The 19935-nt window shown below is 39.3% G+C and overlaps 3 protein-coding genes and 2 pseudogenes across 4 annotated transcripts; 1 reads left to right on the plus strand and 4 right to left on the minus strand.

Moving 5' to 3' along the window:
- Positions 1 to 1561, plus strand: LOC147498666 (putative galacturonosyltransferase-like 7). Its single transcript, XM_086560586.1, has one exon. The coding sequence runs from the start codon at positions 362 to 364 to the stop codon at positions 1400 to 1402; it is 1041 nt and encodes a 346-aa protein (XP_086416712.1). The 5' UTR covers positions 1 to 361; the 3' UTR covers positions 1403 to 1561.
- A 4037-nt stretch (positions 1562 to 5598) lies between these two features.
- Positions 5599 to 7903, minus strand: LOC147498667 (cellulose synthase-like protein D5; annotated as a pseudogene).
- On the minus strand, positions 5788 to 11988 carry LOC147498668 (uncharacterized; annotated as a pseudogene). Its single transcript, XR_015195536.1, has 7 exons — positions 11660 to 11988; positions 11080 to 11300; positions 10830 to 10955; positions 10043 to 10594; positions 9779 to 9934; positions 8072 to 8165; positions 5788 to 7968 (listed from the first exon to the last, which is right to left on the minus strand). The product of XR_015195536.1 is annotated as an uncharacterized LOC147498668 (transcript).
- On the minus strand, positions 11988 to 13010 carry LOC147498669 (uncharacterized). Its single transcript, XM_086563314.1, has one exon. The coding sequence runs from the start codon at positions 13008 to 13010 to the stop codon at positions 11988 to 11990; it is 1023 nt and encodes a 340-aa protein (XP_086419440.1).
- A 983-nt stretch (positions 13011 to 13993) lies between these two features.
- On the minus strand, positions 13994 to 18374 carry CSLD5 (cellulose synthase-like D5). Its single transcript, XM_086560587.1, has 3 exons — positions 17265 to 18374; positions 16002 to 16806; positions 13994 to 15906 (listed from the first exon to the last, which is right to left on the minus strand). The coding sequence occupies exons 1-3, from the start codon at positions 18182 to 18184 to the stop codon at positions 14134 to 14136; spliced, it is 3498 nt and encodes a 1165-aa protein (XP_086416713.1). The 5' UTR covers positions 18185 to 18374; the 3' UTR covers positions 13994 to 14133.
- Between the last annotated feature and the right edge of the window lie 1561 nt (positions 18375 to 19935).

Here is a 19935-nt window from a genome sequence, read left to right on the forward strand (position 1 = left end):
AATAATATTAATTTTAATTGTGGGGGAACTTCTATGGTGTGGATAGAACGCAAAGCTAGAAAAAAAGAAAAAATTTATCAGTATTCCCCTCTTTCCTCCTCTCAACTCCCCCAGTGCTGCTGTGCCGCTTCTCCTCCAAATAAAAACACCGGCGCACAGTAGCACTAGAAAGAAGAAGAAGAAGGAGAAGGAAATCATTTGGGCATTTGTCACACTGGCAGATATCAAAGGAAGAACCCAACTGGTAACATTCTTACCATTTTCTCTTTCCACAAAACTTGAAGACATAATCACTGATTTCAAATCAAAGAAAAAGAAAAAATATTTCAAGAAAAAAAGCACCCCACACCAAGTGAAAAAAATGCTTTGGGTAATGAGATTATCGGGTTTTTTTACGGCAGCAATGGTAATGATAGTTCTTTCACCTTCTCTACAATCTTTCCCACCTGCAGAAGCCATTAGATCTTCAAATAAATTCTCTTTCCGTAAATCAACGTCTTTCCACAATGCCCATCAATGTACTAGCACTAGTCAAAAAAATATATGTGACCCTTCATTAGTACATATCGCAATTACCCTCGACGTCGAATACTTACGCGGCTCGATCGCTGCCGTTCATTCAGTTCTACAACATTCATTATGCCCGGAGAACATTTTCTTCCATTTTCTCGTATCCGATACGAATCTGGAGGCATTAGTAAGGTCTACTTTCCCTGAATTGAAATTCAAAGTCTATTTCTTCGATCCGAAGATTGTAAAGAATTTGATATCGACGTCGGTTCGACAAGCATTGGAACAGCCATTGAATTATGCGAGAAATTACTTGGCGGAAATCCTCGAGTCTTGTGTTAATCGTGTCATTTATCTCGATTCTGATATTGTGGTCGTCGATGATGTTTCCAAACTTTGGGGGACTAGTTTAGGTTCGAAGACAGTGGGTGCACCGGAATATTGCCATGCGAATTTTACGAAATATTTCAGGGATGGGTTTTGGTTGGAAAAGAAATATGCCGGTATTTTCAATGGAAGGAAGCCTTGTTATTTTAATACAGGTGTGATGGTTATGGATTTGAGCAAGTGGAGAAAATTTGGGTATACTAAGAAGATCGAACGGTGGATGGAGATTCAGAAGAATGAGAGGATTTACGAACTGGGCTCACTACCACCGTTTCTGTTAGTTTTTGCTGGACACGTGGCGCCGATTGAACATAGGTGGAATCAACATGGCCTTGGTGGTGATAATGTCATGGGTTTCGGTAGTTGTCGTGATCTTCACCCTGGTCCGGTTAGTCTACTTCATTGGAGTGGTTCTGGTAAACCTTGGCTTAGACTTGACTCAAATCGCCCATGTCCTTTAGACTCTTTGTGGGCACCTTATGACCTTTATGGTCCCATTTCTTGATTCATCGTCACTGGTAATTTTTTTTTTTTTTTTTTTTAATTTCTTTTGTGACCTACTCATTTTTTTTTATGTTAGTTTTTGGTGTTTTGAGGTTATTTTCATTGTATTTATTCATGCATTTGAAAATAAAAGGAGGAAGAAAAAATGAATATTCAATTATTTATTTTCTTTTTGGCATTGAGAAGTGAGATTGAGACTTTGAAACAACTCAATTCTTGGTAAATGGGAAAAATGACATGACTAACCTTTATAATATCTCAATTAGCCAACATAGATTAATGTCGTAACAGGGTGGTGTGTCACTGTACTGTGTCAGCCAACTTGTGCATAAAATATTGAGGTTAATTTAGTCAAATGGAACGTTGGGGGTGTGGTCGGTTATGTTGTGTAAAAAAATGAGGAAAATGGTGTCTACTACTGAAAATACACGGGTGGCCCTAGCTACATGTTTCCAGAAGAATCCAAAGTATGTTTCATGTTGTAAGCGAGCGTAATTTCGTAAAATTGAGGGTTGGGGGGGGTGGTGAATTGGTGATGGTGATGGTGATGGTGATGGTGAAGAGCATTGGTGTAAGCGGCAGAGGACTTGTGAACTATCTCCCTGTTTGTCTGTATTAGGGTCTGTTTGGTTGGCTTGTAATTGAAGCTGTGAATATATTAAATAATGAGGTCGGTATTGATGAATAAGAAAATAAAAGCAACTACCGATGGACCCAACTGTCCACGTTGCGTAGAAAGGGTCCAAAGTGGAGAAAGAGAGAGGGGGACTGATTCCTTCCCCCATCTAGAGTATTCAGAATTGTATACTTTGGCTTTAGGCTGAGATGTTAAAAGGGGATTCATTTATTAAAAGGGGAAAAAAAAAAAAATCTTTTTTATGGGTCTAAAAGAAGTAAAATTATTAAAGATTTGAAAGTGTTGTTTTTAGGCTTTTGTTGGTTCCACATGGTTGGCTGTTCCTTTAGTTATAGAGTTCTTTTCTGCCAGTGGACCTAGTCTACATTAAGAAATCAGATTAAAAAGTTTATGTAATCTAATCTGATAGGCTTGTCTCACTACTAACCACTATCTTAAGAGATTAATCACCTGTCCTATTTGTGTATCTACACACTTCTTTGATTTAGTCGACGTAAGAAGCTTGAGTGGTTGAATTAGAGGATATGAAGTGCCCAATCTACCCACAGAAGTGCTTTCCATTCAGAGTGAATGATTGGTTAGACCATGTTAACAGAATGGATGGGGTAGGATTTTCTAGAGACATATCACATGTTTTTCCAGTGGAGCATTACTTTATTTTAACTTTTGGGATTCTAAATGTGCGTTGAGTTGAGTATCATTTTGATTACATAGTTACATTAGCACGCGTTGAATAGTAAACCACAAATTAGGCTTGGACTAGTTGAGAAGGCAGGAATATAGCTTGTTTTATTGTTTGTCCGGAGGTACCACGCAGGGAGTTGGAAGTCATTGGATGCAGACATGCTGTGTAATATAATCCTGCATATGTATTGGTATTTGCCGAAAGTCATCTGATTTTAACCACTTCTTCAATGGCTTGGGGAGAACAACTCTGAGAAATACACGTATTTTAGACTTGCCTCTGTTTATCAATTAAGGTCTTAGCAGAGTATCCATCGATGTGTTGGCTGAAATTGCTGTCCATAAGGAAGGAAATTTATGTGATGTGTTAGGTGCTAACAAAACATCAATACATTAACCACCACTACACATGACGTTTCATCTGAGAGTCTAGTTTTCCTTGTCGTTAAAGGATAGTAGATAGCAATGTATGTGAAGGACAGAGCTTTGTTAACGAATTAGGTAGATCGATCCCATCTGTTAATGATGGAACAATTTTGCTAAAAGTTTAATGTTAAATTCTCTAATGCAATAGTCATAAAATCCTAGCCATTGAGCTAAACTTTTATTACTGATTTTATTTGTCTAGCTAAGCTGCTAAGTGCCCTTTAAATCATATATATAGTTTCCATATTCGCAAAACCTAAAGAAAAAATATTGGGGATGCGAAGAAATGTTTGTTTTTTCCATACTGGGACACTGGGCACAAGTCGCACAACACATGAAGACAGAAGACCTATGAGACGAGTACATGGGCCCTCTAACAGCCTGAAACAACATGTAATCACTGGAGTACTATCTTCTTGCTCTGGACCATCTTACCCAACACTCCTACACCCCACACCACATAATGACGACCGGCCAATTCATTTATGTTTTATCAATTGTCTAAAGGACGTGGGAACTTGTACAGCTTTGTACCTTGCAATTTTCATGTATTATTTTCATTTTCAAGAGCCATGTCCAGGAGTAGGCTAGGTAAACATCTGATATTCCCAAGTATGTGCAAACACATAGAAGGCAATGTTTGCAAAAGGCAGCAGACTGATCAACCAGATATTTAATTAGTCGCTCAAATTGATCTTTAGGCCGTAAAATTCAAAACATTAGCTGATCTTTTGGCAGTTCATCCATGTATATTCTTATGGTCCTCAGGATTTTTTATCTTGATTCCAGGAGTAATTTATCTTCAAACTGGTCCATCATAGGTTTTTCAGTTATATTTGGAAGTACAGTATAGTTATGTACTGTAGCCTTAACTGCTTCAGTGGCACTAGACCTTTCAGTTGAAGTTATATAAGTGCTTCGAAGGGTAACTTTGGGAAGAAATGCTCGTGTCTACTCCTCCACAACTGGCCAGGTCTTGTTTCATCAGTCCTCTATTCCTCCCCCTCAATGAGGAATGTCAATCGCTCTTTGTTGCGTATTTAATGAAATTATTACACTATGTCATTGCTTGTCAAACGGCACAAATATCAGCATATCTTGGGTGAAGTCAAATGAAGTAATTCAGCTACGAGCAAGTATCTGTCAGGACTTGTCCAAGGCAGACATAAGCTTGAAACATCGGGAATTAGTTCATTAACTATTCAACAAAGTCGAAGGTCATTTGCTGAATTAGGGGATTACTCGGTGTTTGAACTGGTCTAATTTCTTCAGCTGGCCAAGAATATGATTTCATCTACTCATTAGATAGCACCTTCCTTTCAAACATGTTTCTAACTATACACAAACTGACTAAAATGTTTTACTTGGCTCATCTTGAGTGTGATCAACAAGAACTATGAAGGTAATATGAACCAGATAATTGATTAGTCGTTACTATTGATCTTTAGGCAGTTAAAACATTGTCAGACACTATTGAGGCGGAAAATTCTTTCATTCCCGTATTTTTAATGGTGCTTAGGATGTTATATCCTTCATGCTTTGGCTTTTAGGATAACTTTGGGATGAATTCTCGCTCGTGCCTATTAGAAATTTGTAAATTGGAATAGACGTTCGCTTTCAAGTCCTGTTTAGTCTTGTAGCTTTAGCCATTAAGTCCTCCATATTTCTTCGTCTTCTAAAGCATGACAGTGTATCTGCGCTGCATTATTTAGCGGATGCCTTAGTTACATCATGGCACTATATCTTTGGTTGTCTAACAGTGCAATTATCAGCATATATTGGGTAAAGTAGTAATCAGCAACAAGTCAACAACCACGCCTAGCTCAGGACTCTCGGCCAAGGCAATGTAGGCTTGATACATTGGGAATCAGTTAATTATCTTCCACGGAGATGAACACCATATGTAGAAAAAGGGAACTGTAAAATTATCAGCTGATCAGGATTAAGAAATCTAAGAACACCATCTACTTGTTTAAATAGCACATTCCTTTCAAACAGGTTTCCAAGCACAAACTTACCGATACATCGGCCCTATTTGAGTTTGAGCCTAGCTCAGTTGGGGATAACACAGGAAGCATGAGACAACAAATATGTTGGAGATGCAGCTATGTTTGCAAATCAACTGTAGAACCTCAACTCTGTGCCATGACCAAAATGTAATATTTCTTTCCAGCAGAGCACCAAAGAGTTTGAAGAATTATAGATGTGCAAAAAGATCATATATAATCACTGTACAGAGGGACCGATAAGAAATGCTGAGAAAGAAAATCATTTGTGCAACTTCATGACTACCCAGGAATGCAAAGTAAATATATTGAGAACCAGGCCTTCTCTTAAACGGATTATCCATTAACGGACATGGTGTCTTGGACAGCTTATTTAGTGTCTTGGACAACTTATATAGTGTCTTAAACAACTTTTTCATTTACACTTATTATATGGTCGTGGGCAAGACACTAAATAAGCTGTTCAAGACACTAAATAAGCTGCGTCAAGAGACTATATAACATGTCCGCAAACGGATAATCCGGTTATGAGAATTCCTGTCCCTGTATTGAGAACAGCTCCAATTAGTTTGCATATTTACAAGTTAATCTCAGTTCAAGTTTATGACATTGAGGGGAAAGAGAGGAAGAAGAGAAAAGTAAACAAGATGATTCTATCAACTGCTCACAAAATGTGGTACAAGAGTATAGATGATTCTATTTTCATTGTCCACATATAGAACAAGCAATGAAAAACTACAATAGGAAGCTAAGGACTTCGTTTACATTTATGGGTTTAGGGTTAACTAGTATTACACCCCTAGATGGGGAAATTGGGTTGACCGTGTTGTTTTTGTGTGTATTTGGGGGGAGACCTTAATTGCCCATCTAGTGGGGGGGGATCCTAATTGGCTCATCTAGTGGGGGGTAACACTAACTAACCCTACATTTATTATAGGAAGCTGAGGAGCTTCGCTATGTTTAACTGAAATGCAATGAAAGAACTTTCACGGAACGAAAACGTCATGTAGTCCTGCCTCCTGAAGGAGGACTTATATACACCCAAAGCAATGAAATGACAATCGACAACAACCCTGACCACACAAACACTACTGTAGAACCTTCCCCCTTCTCCCCATCAATCCCTTTGCAAACGGGTAGAGATGACACAACACCCAGAAGCTAAAGAATACTCCTCCAACAAGCTTGCTCCACTGTGGGAATGTGCCATACATGGTTTCTTACCACCCCCCACTGCAATTGCGCTCATGTTCACCATCATTATCGTACTTGGAGCAAGCATTAAAAAGCTCCATTTGACCAGATACAAGTCTGCAAACTCGTCGTCTCCCTCCTCTGGTGTGGCAGACTTAGATGTCAAGGTAAAGGATATATCAACTCCTGCAATTACGTTTAGTATCCCTTGCAACACAACAGCTGGGTAAGCACTAGTTCCAGCGATCAACCAGAACTGTTCATTTCTCCACCAGTCATGGAGTGTGATCCCTGACCACTTAATTTCAAGAATGGCAAGCAAGCATAATGTGACTGTGATCAGTAGCAAGAACACAAGGATGAAAATTGAGGTGAAAGGGCACATCTCCACATTGAAGTAGGCAATCCTCTGCAAGAATTTCATCCTGGGGCTGGCAAAGAGAGCATTGTTTTTGGAGAAAAATATCTCTTCTGAGCCAGTTGCCCAGCGGAGGACTTGGTGGAGCCGGTCTGGTAAGTTAATTGGAGCTGTTCCTCAGAATGCATCCTCTTGGTGACACAATTAATAGATTGATCTCCAACCTCTGTTATGCATCCGATAACCTGTAACAACATCTTCTAGCCTAGGTTACATGGGCACACCATATTTTGAAAAAAATCCGTGTCGGATACGTATCCACATGTCCGTGTCGGACACATATTGTATGTAATTTACCTCAAATTTTGATATTTTGCCGTGTCCGACAATTCGTATCCGTGTCTGATACGGACACACCTACCCGTGTCAATGTAACCTAGCTTCCAGCAAACCATAGATCCAACCCACCCTTTGACCACACTCAGTTTTGTCTTCATAGAAGCAAGATATCACAGTTACTGCCTCAGCGACAGTTGCAGCATCCAATGGCTCACTTGGCACTGCAAGAGAACCAGCAGGTCGACCATGACTACCCTTTCCTTGCAATTCTTGAAGCAGCCTTCCTTGGTATTCAGCTTTGGGAATAGATGCCACCACTGTGGTAGAGTTTCCAAACCTCCTTGGGGAGAAGAAGAGATTCGATCTCTGCATCATCATCATTCTGATCATCAATAATAGGCACAACCATTTCGTCCAATTCCTTCTTCTAGACCTTGGCTTTTCACAATAACAGCTTAATTTTTCTCCTACCAAACCACCCATGATGTTCTGTGGCTCTTGGAGGACTAAAACCATATAACGCAATTCTCCAGAATATGCAGCCGCCTGTCCCAACATACATAGGACCTTGCAGTCCATCAAGCACCCGCATGCTTACATAAAAAAAAATACTGTGTTGTGGTTCACGTAGCGATCATTAGGATCAATTCCTTCAAATCTCTGAGGGGATTGTACATAACAAATCCTATCACCACCTCTGTCAAGCAGGAAGCACATTCCTTCTCTCAGAGTTGCGGAGTTGTATATGTAGTGATCACAGTCAAGATTCAGGATAAATGGGCCATTTGACGTGATTGCACTAGTTCGAACCAAGGCATTCATGGCTCCGGCTTTCTTGTTGTGATCATAGCCTGGCATTCATTGTACCAAAACCTAAACTATTTTCCTTCAGCAAACACTCCTTGGTGTTTGCTTGAATTTTCCTAATTCCATATATTGTCAGCAGAGTTCTCTGGATACATCATGCACTAAATACAAAAATATATAGGAAAATCGTACAACATCATCTGATAACTGTGGACTAACCTTCTTTCAAAGTTTGGGCCTTCTTCTTGCAACACATGAGCCCTCTGTCATTTAAGTTTGCTGCTATGCAACCATTAGATCCACTTAATGTGATCTGAGATGCCAGTTAGACAATCAAGTGACAGAATGTGGAATAAAACTGACCAGAATATACCTTTTGCCCAACTTGAACATCTTCTTTTGTTGCTTTAAGTTTTGTTAGTTAAAAACATTTGAGCTTCTACAATGGAATCAAACAATAGAGTACAATGGAATCAATCAGCAAAATGGCTTCCTGATATCAACGGATGGGATTTATCATTAAAAGATCTTACAAGCTCCGAGGATATACAGAGCAGCGAAAGACCCATATGCAAGTAAACAATTACCGCACAATGTACATCACAAGAATAAAAGAACCACTTATGAGGTTCATATGGAACTGCAGCTCAACAGATAAATTGTTTCAAATTAACACACTTCTAATTTTCCTTAACAGGTTCAGATAACAAGATCATCTATAGCTTATGTGGTGTCAAATTCCTACGAGATGCACCACTAAATGGTGTAAGGTACGTCTCGAGTCACTTTAAAACCAAAAGATACAAACTAAAACAATAACACTGAAATCAGCACACGAAGCTTAGCTTCGTCACTGCCACGGTATGTCGCAGTCACTTTGTAAAAGTTTAGTGGAAACGTGGAGTACGTTTCGTGGACAAAAACACAATTAGTGATAGAAATATATTTGTCCTGACCATAGAAAAAGTTTATTTTATATGGAAGTGGGAATAAGAAAAGCTTGACAAAGAGAATCTAAAGAACCGCATGTTATTTGAAATGGAAGTGAGTATAAGAAAAGCTCGACAATCACAGACCTTAACATTTCCTCTCTGAAAGAGATAACTCATCTTTGGTAAAAGATGATTTGGTGTCTTTGAAGACAAAGAAAAAAAAATTGTTTTTGTTAGAACCGGTGGTTCAAAAAGGGTCCATCCAAGACATTCAACCAGAAAATGGATCTCTAAACCATGACTTAGAATAATCATATTTTTTGCTCAGTAACTTAATATGATCATAAATATGAATATCATCAGTTGCCCTAACCATACTTGAGCATCAACAACATTGTGTTGTTTAAAACATCAAAGTTCATAACCCTTGATTGCCATGCCCACATGAATAACTTTGACTCTGAATCCATTGAAAGAAAGGATGTTTTTTTTAATGCTATACATAATCAAAACTAGTTACCAAGCTTTGTTCGACAAAACAACATATTATGCTGAACTATCACACCAATAAATTCTGTCAAAATCTTTCCGAGTGGGCAAACTAACTTCACTATTTCTCCATTAGAAAAACCTTAAAACAGCTGATATCTCATAATTAAATAATAAAAGTGACTAATCTTATCATCAATAACAGTCAGTATAATAACAGATAACAGTATGTTTCATTTCATGCAATTTCCAAACATGAGATCCTAGTTAATAATTATATACTTTACAAACGAAAAATGAAGGCGAAGACTAAGATTTTTGAGCTTGAGGTCTGCATGCTTGATGTATGTGACCCAACTGTGTACACTGTAACTTCCACTGGTATATCATAACCGGGAGGTAAGGCCCTTTGGAATGCCAAAATTCAGATGACAGAAACCACAACAGAACAGGAAGGAGAACAAAGGCACTTAAAAACATTAAAATCTTCAAAAATACATCATACCAGTGATAAGTGCAGTAAATGTTCCGAGCGTCCCATTTGCCATTCATACAGAAGAAAAAAAATAGAATTGAAAGCTCCCCTTTCACACTGCCAAACTGTTAATGTGAGAACTCCATCATTTGCTTGGTTAACTTTGCAGTACAGCCTTCGTGGGACCTAGTTGAGAACACAGAGTGAAATACGAAATCCGAAATGTTCCAAAGACTGTCCACATTAAAACAAGATAACAGTATTCATGACAAAGATTGTGAAAGAGAAACACACCACATGCCAATTTTTGCTGAGTGGATATCCCACCACGCTGATATTCTGCACGTGAGGCAGTGGAGGAGATCTCGGAAAGCATAAGACTCTTCTTTTAAGACCATCACTCCCTTTGGCCCACAAATACGAACCTGCAGTGGCATTTCCTTCTTTCCAAGCATCTTTCAAGTAGAAGATAACTGGATTTTTACAAACTGATCTATGGGTAAGTCTTGTGTCAAAATTGAACTCATTAGGGTGGCTAATCTTGTTCCAAGCTGAATATGTCTGCTCAGCCCTCTCCAACTCTCGGGGAAGCACAATATATGGGTGGACTTGAACGACATAACCCAGTGAAACTGAGAATGTTACCCGCCACACATGATCACAGCAGATGGACCTCTGCAGAAAGCTCTTGGGGTCGATTTTCATTGCTTTTGTAAAGAGCTTCAGACTCTCAAGAGAGCTCAACCCAGGGTAAAAAGGGCCAACAGCTTCAATATGGTGAATCGAGACAAAAGGAGCAATAGAGTGTGTAGATAGAAGAACGTGAGCATTCCCTCTAATATCCCACTGTAAGAAGAAAAATAATTCCAACTTAACTCTCCCTCAGTGTTTGCAAATCAAAAAAAGAGTTGATCACTTTTGAGTTGAATTCTCACACAGAGCTTGCAAATGCAATAACAAGTAGGCAAGTAGCTCTATTATATATTATTATTTTTTGTCAGGTACAATAATAAGTAATTGTTATTTGTCAAGTATGCCTGTGTTAGTACTTTTAGTGTGCAGTACAAATAAAATTACATACCTAATGGAAACCATGTTCTCTGGTTAAAGGAACTCCAAGTTCGGCAATGCAAGCGTGGAGACGATCATCACTGCTGTAAAGCATAGGATAATGCTCAAGACACTCGTCCTGTATCTCAGAAATGGCCTGGGCAAGAGGATAGCAAATGGCGATTCCGCCGCCACCGAAAGCCATAGAATGAGTAAAATAAGTGTTGGCAGAATGGCTCTCAAATGGACTTCTAATGTAAACCATCTCGGATGAATCATACCTTGTTAAGTACGTTGACAAGGATGTCAGGATTAAAAATAGTGTCATCATCACAGAGAACAAACCAACGAACATTAGGGAGTCCAAGGCAAAAGCACTCAGATACAATCCTGGAGATGCAAAGACCAGAAAGGTGGCCTGTGGGATTGGTGTAGCGGAACCTAGAAATATCTTCGGAGAACATAATGGGAGGCAAGGTTGATAACGCCCAACTTGGAGCACCTTGCAAAGAAAGAAATTATTCAATAAACCTAACAAGTGTCAACTCCACAACTACACCAACTCCCAGAAGATATCATCAGAGGTAATAAAATCATTTCAAACACCAAGGGACAAAAGGATGTATATGTCTCTTCTTCTTCTCTCCAACCCCACCCCACCCCCCCCCCCAACCTAATGGTTAATTTTAACGACAGCATCAATCTGGATCTTCAAATAATTCAAACAGCACAAACTGTTGATATTTTATAGCAAAGGAAACAATTTGAATAGAAGATTTTTAAAAGTAGAACATTTGGTACTTTTGAAAGAACAAAAAATGCTAACAGTTATTAAGAAAGCAGACAGCCAGGTACTCTTACATGGGTTAAAGTATGGTCTCCAATCCCCACGCAATCTACGCATCTCTGCCCAATTCTCTCTGGTTCGCTCTAAAGTCTGACGTGCCAAGGAGATTCCCATCTATAGCTCCTTCAATAACGAGATATAAGATGAAAGCACCTATAATGTAGTTAATAATGACCAAGCATGTGACTGCACACACCTACAGAGAAAAGTCGATTCCATGTCACTCCCCATTAATTACTTCTGCACTGAATTTTGATTGCATTTTCTTTCAACTCTGTTTACCTAGTCAATATGGAAGTTGTAGAAAACAGTATATCACTTCACAGTCTTTGTATAACAAGCCTACACCGCTACGACTTGGTCCTTCTGCAACCAATGCTTTCTCATATTATCACTTTGCATTTCTTCATATTCCAACTGATGAAAATCCCGAGATGCTCTCATTTGCAATTTTCCATGTATTTCCCGCATCAATAATACTGAGTCGTCCACAAGGTATTTGCTTGCATCAACGATGGCAGGACAAAGCTCATGTCTGGGAGCTGGCTTGAGTGATCTCAACTGAATAAGAGGATTTGTGATTGGAGACTTTCTGTACAGCTCCCTTGCAGGCAGGACATGCTTAAACCAGAAATCAGATAGGGCTTCTTCCATAAGCTCCCAGTAAGCTTGATCTCGATATAATCTAAATAAACTACTCCCGTTAACAGTCCAACAATAAAAATCCATCCAATCTTTATCCAGTATCTCCATCAAACCCTGTGCTTGGGGGATAAAATAAAGAGGAACCCGTGACCATGGGTAAGATCTTTGCTTATCTCCGTGAAAATATGGACACTTGATCTCGAGCACCCCATGATAAGACAATCCATAGACAATATTATCAACAACCCCATCAGGTGAACATCCAAGCCAATTATCATCGGGACTCTTGTTACCATAGACCTGAAACTCAGGAAACAACACCACGTTGCCAGTTATAAGCTTGTACCTTTCAAGTGCTTCCTGTTCTTTGATATTGCCCCAAATGGTCGCCAGGTTTCCGGAGAAAGGCTCAACTGCACCAATCTTCTCTTGCCACAGTTTAACCCTCCGTCCACGCCAGAACCCAATCGCCCCAGCAAAAGTACTTGCAGTGAGTTTATTTTTCCTTGATTCAGTCCAGTTTTTGAACCAATGTTGTAGACAACTAGATTGAGGAACTGAACAGGTTTCAACTTCGGAACTCCCAGGCACACTTCCAAGATGGCACAAAGTACGTTTACAGGAATGGTGACAAACTGCTTTATGGGTTTGTAAGTGTTGATTAATCGAATAAAAACAATGTGCAAATCTTTCAATATTCACCAGAAGACCACCAACCATTATAATTTATAAAAAAAATCTGCAACCAAAAATAGACAGAATTGTGGAGTAATCATGAATGACCAAACAAATGAGATTTTTTTGTTCAAGAAATTATGAATTTTAACATATTTATAGTTCAAGGAGCACACCGGAATAACTCGAGCTCAATCTCTTGATAGAGTAGGAAGTGTAAAGTCATAAGCAATCGATTGAAACAGAACAGCCAACAAAAAACTGATTGGTAGATGGAACAGTAAGTATACAGCTAGAATTGAGGATGATGAGATCGTAAAAACTTACTCTATTAATTTTGGGCAGTCTCATTTTGAAAGATATACTACTATACTCATCCTCTAACGTTGCTAATCCTGCAGTTAAATAGTAAAACCCAGTTAAACTCACACAAAATTAGTCATAAATGTTTGTGAAATATCAAGAAATGCAAAGAAAAAAATGTAGAGATGTTGAAGAAGAAGAGCAAACATAATAATAATAAGGTTTTAGCCTTTGGGTAGGAAAAATCATATGCGTCCAAAGCAATATTTCGTTCAATAGGTTCTTCACTAACCACAGGTGGAAATACTTGAAAAAGAAGACGACATTTTTAGCTTTCACCTCTTTCTCTAAACTCTCAATTTCTATTTTTATTTTAATTTTAATTTTTATATCTAAACTTTGTATTTCAACATCACACCGAAGTAATAAGCATAAATCATAAGCATTTTCCCATAACAAAATCATCGTATCTTTTACCTAAAACCATAAAAATATATATATGTTGAGTAGCCTCCAAATTTATTTATTTTTTCCATTTTTTACTTTGATGAAATACATTGATCACATTTACGTCCAAATAGAACTAAATACGTTTGGGTTATTTGTGTACACGAAGTAACATTTTGTGTCTTTTGGAAAGCATATATTTCTATTAAGTGAGAACAGCTCCAATAAGTGAGTATTAATTCTAGTTTATGACATTGAGGGGAAAGAGAAGAGGAAGGTAAAGAAGATGATTCTATTAATTCATTGAAAACAAAATGTGAGTATTATCAAGATGATTCTATTTTCAAACCAGGCACAAGATAGAACAAGCAATGAAAAACTACAATAGGAAGCTGAGGAGCTTCGAGAGAACTTGATTTCACGGGAACGAAAACGTCATGTAGTCCTGTCTCCCTGAAGGAGGACTTATGTACACCCAGAGCAATGAAATGACAATTGACAATAACCCTGACCACACAAACACTATTGTAGGAACCTTCCCCCTTCTCCCCATCAATCCCTTAGCAAACGGGTACAGATGACATAGCACCCAGAAGCTAAAGAATACTCCTCCAACAAGCTTGCTCCACTGTGGGAATGTGCTATACATGGTTCTTGACACCCCCACTGCAATTGCGATCATGTTCACCATCATTATCGTGATTGGAGTAACCATTAAAAAGCTCCATTTCACCAGATACAAGTCTGCGAACTCATCGTCTCCCTCCTCTGGCGTGGCAGACTTAGATGTCAAGGTAAAGGATATATCAACTCCAGCAATTACTTTAAGTAGCCCTTGCAACACAGCAGCTGGGTGAGCGCTAGTACCACCAATCAACCAGAACTGTTCATTTCTCCACCAGTCATGGAGTGTGATCCCTGACCACTTAATTTCAAGAATGGCAAGCAAGCATAATGTGACTGTGATCAGCAGCAAGAACACAAGGAAAGTCACACTGAGGGACTGCACTATAAACTGGCCTGTGAAGAGGGAGAGTGCTGGCAGAATGCAGTACACAAGGATGAAGATTGAGGTGAAAGGGTACATCCCCACGTTGAAGTAGGCAATCCTCTGCAAGAATTTCATCCTGGGGCTGGCAAAGAGAGCATTGTTTTTAGAGAAAAATATCTCTACTGAGCCAGTTGCCCAGCGGAGGACTTGGTGGAGCCGGTCTGTTAAGTTAATTGGAGCTGTTCCTCGGAATGCATCCCTCTTGGTGACACAGTAGATTGATCGCCAACCTCTATTATGCATCCGATAACCTGTAACAACATCTTCCGTCACTGAACCATAGATCCAACCCACCCTTTGACCCCACTCAGTTTTGTCTTCATAGAAGCAAGATATCACAGTTATTGCCTCAGCGACAGTTGCAGCGTCCAATGGCTCACGAGGCACTGCAAGAGAACCAGCTGGACGACCATGGCTACCCTTTCCTTGCAGTTCTTGAAGCAGTCTTCCTTGGTATTCAGCTACTGGAATAGATGCCACCAGTGTGGTGGAGTTTCCAAACCTCCTTGGGAGAAGAAGAGATTCGATCTCTGCATCATCATCATTGTGATCATCAATAATAGGCACAGCCATTTCATCCAATTCCTTCTTCTCGGCCTTGGCTTTTCTCAATAACAGCTTAATTTTGCTCCTACCAAACCACCCATGATGTTCTGTAGCTCTTGGAGGACTAAAACCATACAAAGCGATTCTCCGGAATATGCAGCCTGTCCCAACATACATAGGACCCTGCAGTCCATCAAGCGCCCGCATGCTTACATCAAAAAATACTGTGTTGTGGTTCGCGTAGCGATCATTAGGATCAATTCCTTCAAATCTCTGAGGGAATTGTACGTAACAAATCCTATCACCACCTCTATCAAGCATGAAGCACATTCCTTCTCTCAGAGCTGCGGAGTTGTATATGTAGTGATCACAGTCGAGATTCAGGATAAATGGGCCATTTGACATAATTGCACTTGTTCGAACCAAGGCATTCATGGCTCCTGCTTTCTTGTTGTGATCATAGCCTGGTCTTTTCTCTCGTGATACATAGACAAGCATCGGCAGTCGAATATCAACTTCTGTGGTGTCAATTAAATTGTCACTATCTGCTTCAGTTCCACTAACTGGTTCTGAATTAGGTGGAGCTAGCATTGCCTGACAAAAAAACACAACATATAAAATATGAGTTACAACACAATGGAAAAAAAAACTATTGACAAATCAATGTTAGTAGCATTAAACTATTATACCTGAATTATGCCTGCATGGTCGCCTCTTGAGTGGTCTGTTTCACCAGATGACCAAGTTCCTGGCCAATGGGCACCATCCGACATCCATGTGGCCTTTGGAACTTTTATCGTTTCCGAAAGGCTGCCCCCTAATTCCATCTGTTTCTTCTTTGCTCGTAGCTCTTCATGAGCATTGTATGCATCAGACCTTCTCCTTATGGACTCAGGCAAGGAATTTATCCTCACTTTGAACTCATCATACTCTCTCTTCACCTTTCTCCTCTCCCTTACAAAATCTAGTCGAACTTTGTTCTTTAGGAAGTCACGTTTCTGCCCAAAGTAGGCCTCTGGATTTCTTGGTTCTATCCCATGTTTCCTACAGAAAGGAACCCAAACCCTAGCAAAGCTAGCTGTTTCTGCAAGCGCTTCAAATGTTAAAAGAGATCCTCCGTCATCAGATAAGTAGCAAGCCAGCTTTTCAACAGGATATTCAACAGCAAGTATGGAAAGTATTGTATTCGCTGTGACAAGAGGAGGCTCTTTCTCTGGGTCTGCTGTCGATACAAAGATGTCAATTCCTGGAAGATCAGACCTTCCTTTTGGATTACGAAGGCTAGGGGATTCAAATCGATCTTTCAGAACGGACAGGTCAGTTACTCTATTCACAGGACAAAGCTTGGGAAGCTGATCAAGAAGCCACGAAAACGCGAACCAAAGCTCACACACAATCGACATCCCCCATAACCACATTGCATCACGATTGGGATGTCGGATTCTCCAGGTTAGAAAAAACCCAAGTGCCACCAGACGAATCACCATAAGCAATCTGTAAAAGGGGGAAAACCATAAACACTTGTTGAATACTCATGTAACCAAGTACAAAACTCAGGTAAGTTACTCTAGTAACAAACTAGTTCCATTTGAAATTTAGAACAAACAGGTAGTTCTATACTAGAAACTCTACAAAAGACTTACCATTAAATTTCTTCAAATTAAAGTAAAATACTTCTTAAACATAGCTGAGTACTAAACTAGTTCTAAATTTTTCTTGAGAATGCTCCAACTTTTACATTTCAAAATAATCACCATAAGCACTTTTGGATACTAATGTGAACTACTACCAGAATTTCAGGTTTACTTATGCCAGTAATAAATTAGCTTAATTTGAGAAGCAAATAGGTAGCACTATATTCATTTCTTCAAATCAAAGGTGAAAGACTATAATAAACCTGATTAAGTACTCAACTAGTTCAAAATAAAATAAATGTTCTAATCTATTGTTACCTATAAGGACTGAGAATTGCAGCAGAAACGAACACCTTCCTTGTCAAAGGCCTTCTGCATCTTTCTCCAAAATCAGGTGGATATTCGAACCCGTTAACCCCAGAACCACTACCAAACTCATCTCTAGGCCATACAGCATTTCCATAACCATAAGTCCCTTTCGTCTCGAAAAGCCAACGAGTATGATCAAAATCGGGAGGATTATGAGGTGATTTAAAAGATTTCACTAGGGAAAGCCTTTTATCTGGTCTAAATTCCGCCATAGAAGGCAATGGAAAAGCTTGATCATCAGCTTCAGACTTTATTTCATCATCACTTACATCACTTACATCTTTATAAGGCTCTTTACAACCAGGACAATGTCCACCCCCAACTCCAACACACTCCAAATAGCAATCTCTACAAATATTATAACCACACTCACATGGCATTCTTTCACCTTGAAATGCTTCTTCATCACACCCTTTCATCCCACATACCATTCCATTACATTTCAAACTCTGGGGTTGCTCCATCGAGCTCTCGATAACGTGACCACGTGTAACAGAATTAAATCCACCTGTAAAAAGAGTACCTGAGATATAACTCCTTTCTGGGTTTTCAGGAAGACTAGTTTGAGAAACGGACATTGGTTGTCGATCAGGTGTAGGTGGAATATGAACTGTGTAAGTAACAAACTCAGATGTAATATCTTCAGTTGTGTCTTCTTTCGACATCGAATTATATCTACCCCCACTTGAAGTAGCAGTAGTAGTCCTATTTACTCTACTACTAAGAGGTGAATTCGGATTGTTAGATAAAGAAGTACGTCGAATTGGACTAGTTAACCCCATACTTCTAAGTCCACCAGCAGCAGAAACTGTAATCTTTACAGGAGAGTTTAAGGAAGAAGAAGAAGAAGAAGCCATTTGTTGAACCATTTTTCACAAATTGACAAATTGAAGCTTGAGATAGAGAAATGGTATGAAGAAGAGAAGAGGAAGTTTAAACTATATGCAAAAGTTTTGAGAAGAGGTTTTTTTTGTTAATAACGGTCGGATAATTTGAATTTTGAGAGTGATGAAAGGGACAGGTTATGTGCAACGGTTGGTTTTTTTTATTTCAAGTTAGAGAATTTTCTAACGGTCGGGTTTTAGTGTAAGAATGAAATGAGATCCAACGGGTATAAGTTAAAGTTAAACAGTTCCCTATGAAGCTACGAAGATCCGTTGACTCAAAGGAATATACTTTCGGTACACATTTCGAGTTTCATTTTAGCTTCGAAAAAAATTAAGGTATTCCTTACTGCCGTACCCATATTGTGTTGGGAATACTCCAAAAACAAAAACAATTATTACAAATGTGTCATTGGCTCCAAAAGTTGTTTTGTATTGGGCACCTCTCAAACCAACGTGAATTTCACTTGTTGCAACATTTTTAGTCCTTTTCTTTTATTCTCTTCTATTCTCTTCTCTTCCACATCTTAAATTTTAAACCATAAAGAAAATTATATCCTAACATTAACACTAAACACTAAGGCTAAATATGTATGTATACAAGGCTGAATATATGGTTGAATGAGAAAATTTGAATACCCTAAGCTTAAACGACCCGGCTAGGTCGTTCGTTGCGCACACCAAACGGTCTGGTCACACCGTCTAGACTGAGTCCAAAACATTATGTCCATGTCGTTTGGGATTTGGACTTAGAAAAAAACTTACGTTTGTGGTCACACCGTTTGGACTAAGTCCAAAACGATATGGCCACACCGTTTGGACTAAGTAGTCTGTCCAAACGGTGTGGCCATATCGTTTGGGATTTGAACTTGGAAAAAACATAAAGTTTTGTTTTTTTGTCTCTTTACTGGTGTGTCCATGTCGTTTGGGACTTAGTCCAAATGGTGTGGTCATATCGTTGGGGACTTACTCCAAACGGTGTGACCACAAACGTAAATTTTTTTCCAAGTCTAAATCTCAAACGACATGGACACATCGTTTTGGACTCAGTCCAGACGGTGTGACCAGACCGTTTGGTGTGCACAACAAACGACCTAGCTGGGTCGTTTAAGCCTAGGGTGTTCTTGAGTTTTGAGTTTATTGGAGACAAAGGGTGATTGCCGATTTCTCGCGTGTTTTGGTTGGGGGGTGTATTGTTGTAGGTTGTGCCCAACACAAATCGGGGTCTGGCAGTAACATGACTCAAAATTAACCAGACTGAATAAGACTATGCGTCAATATGGGGATGTGAACGAGTACATTTTGCTTAACAAATGGCACTCGGACAGTCGGACATGTTACTATATCGGCTCTCCCATGCAAACTGCTTTTTTTTTTTTCGATGCAAAGTTACCCATATTATATATAGCTATCTAGAGATAAACTGGACAAAAAGAAATGTCAGACATACACTTCGGAAGATCGGCCACTACCTAGTTGGTGGTTAGCCCAACCCAAATAGTAGTGTCCAGATCCCCATTTGAAATTCTGCTAATCCAATTAAAACTACAAGAACTAAACCCCAAAACAACCAAGTTTATAGAGGATTTCAAAGCTTCCAAGGACTATTTACATCTTTGATCCCCTCGGAGAGCTTTTATCAACTGCCGAGTTGTCTCCTTCAATCACAAACTGCTTCTGGTTGGTATGCCAGCCAATAGCATAAAGAACTTCAAAAGCCCCCATTCTCGCCTCTT

Source organism: Coptis chinensis, chromosome 5, assembly GCF_015680905.1.
Source record: "Coptis chinensis isolate HL-2020 chromosome 5, ASM1568090v1, whole genome shotgun sequence".
Classification (NCBI taxonomy): Eukaryota; Viridiplantae; Streptophyta; class Magnoliopsida; order Ranunculales; family Ranunculaceae; genus Coptis; species Coptis chinensis.

Excerpts from the sequence above, each read along its gene's own strand:
- LOC147498666 (XM_086560586.1), top strand. The coding sequence starts at position 362 with ATGCTTTGGGTAATGAGATTATCGGGTTTTTTTACGGCAGCAATGGTA.
- LOC147498669 (XM_086563314.1), bottom strand. The coding sequence starts at position 13,010 with ATGGTTGGTGGTCTTCTGGTGAATATTGAAAGATTTGCACATTGTTTT.
- CSLD5 (XM_086560587.1), bottom strand. The coding sequence starts at position 18,184 with ATGGTTCAACAAATGGCTTCTTCTTCTTCTTCTTCCTTAAACTCTCCT. Across the intron at positions 16,807-17,264 it reads GCAATTCTCAGTCCTTATAG|ATTGCTTATGGTGATTCGTC; the intron begins GTAACAATAGAT and ends CCCCTTTTACAG. Across the intron at positions 15,907-16,001 it reads ACCATGCAGGCATAATTCAG|GCAATGCTAGCTCCACCTAA; the intron begins GTATAATAGTTT and ends TTTTTTTGTCAG.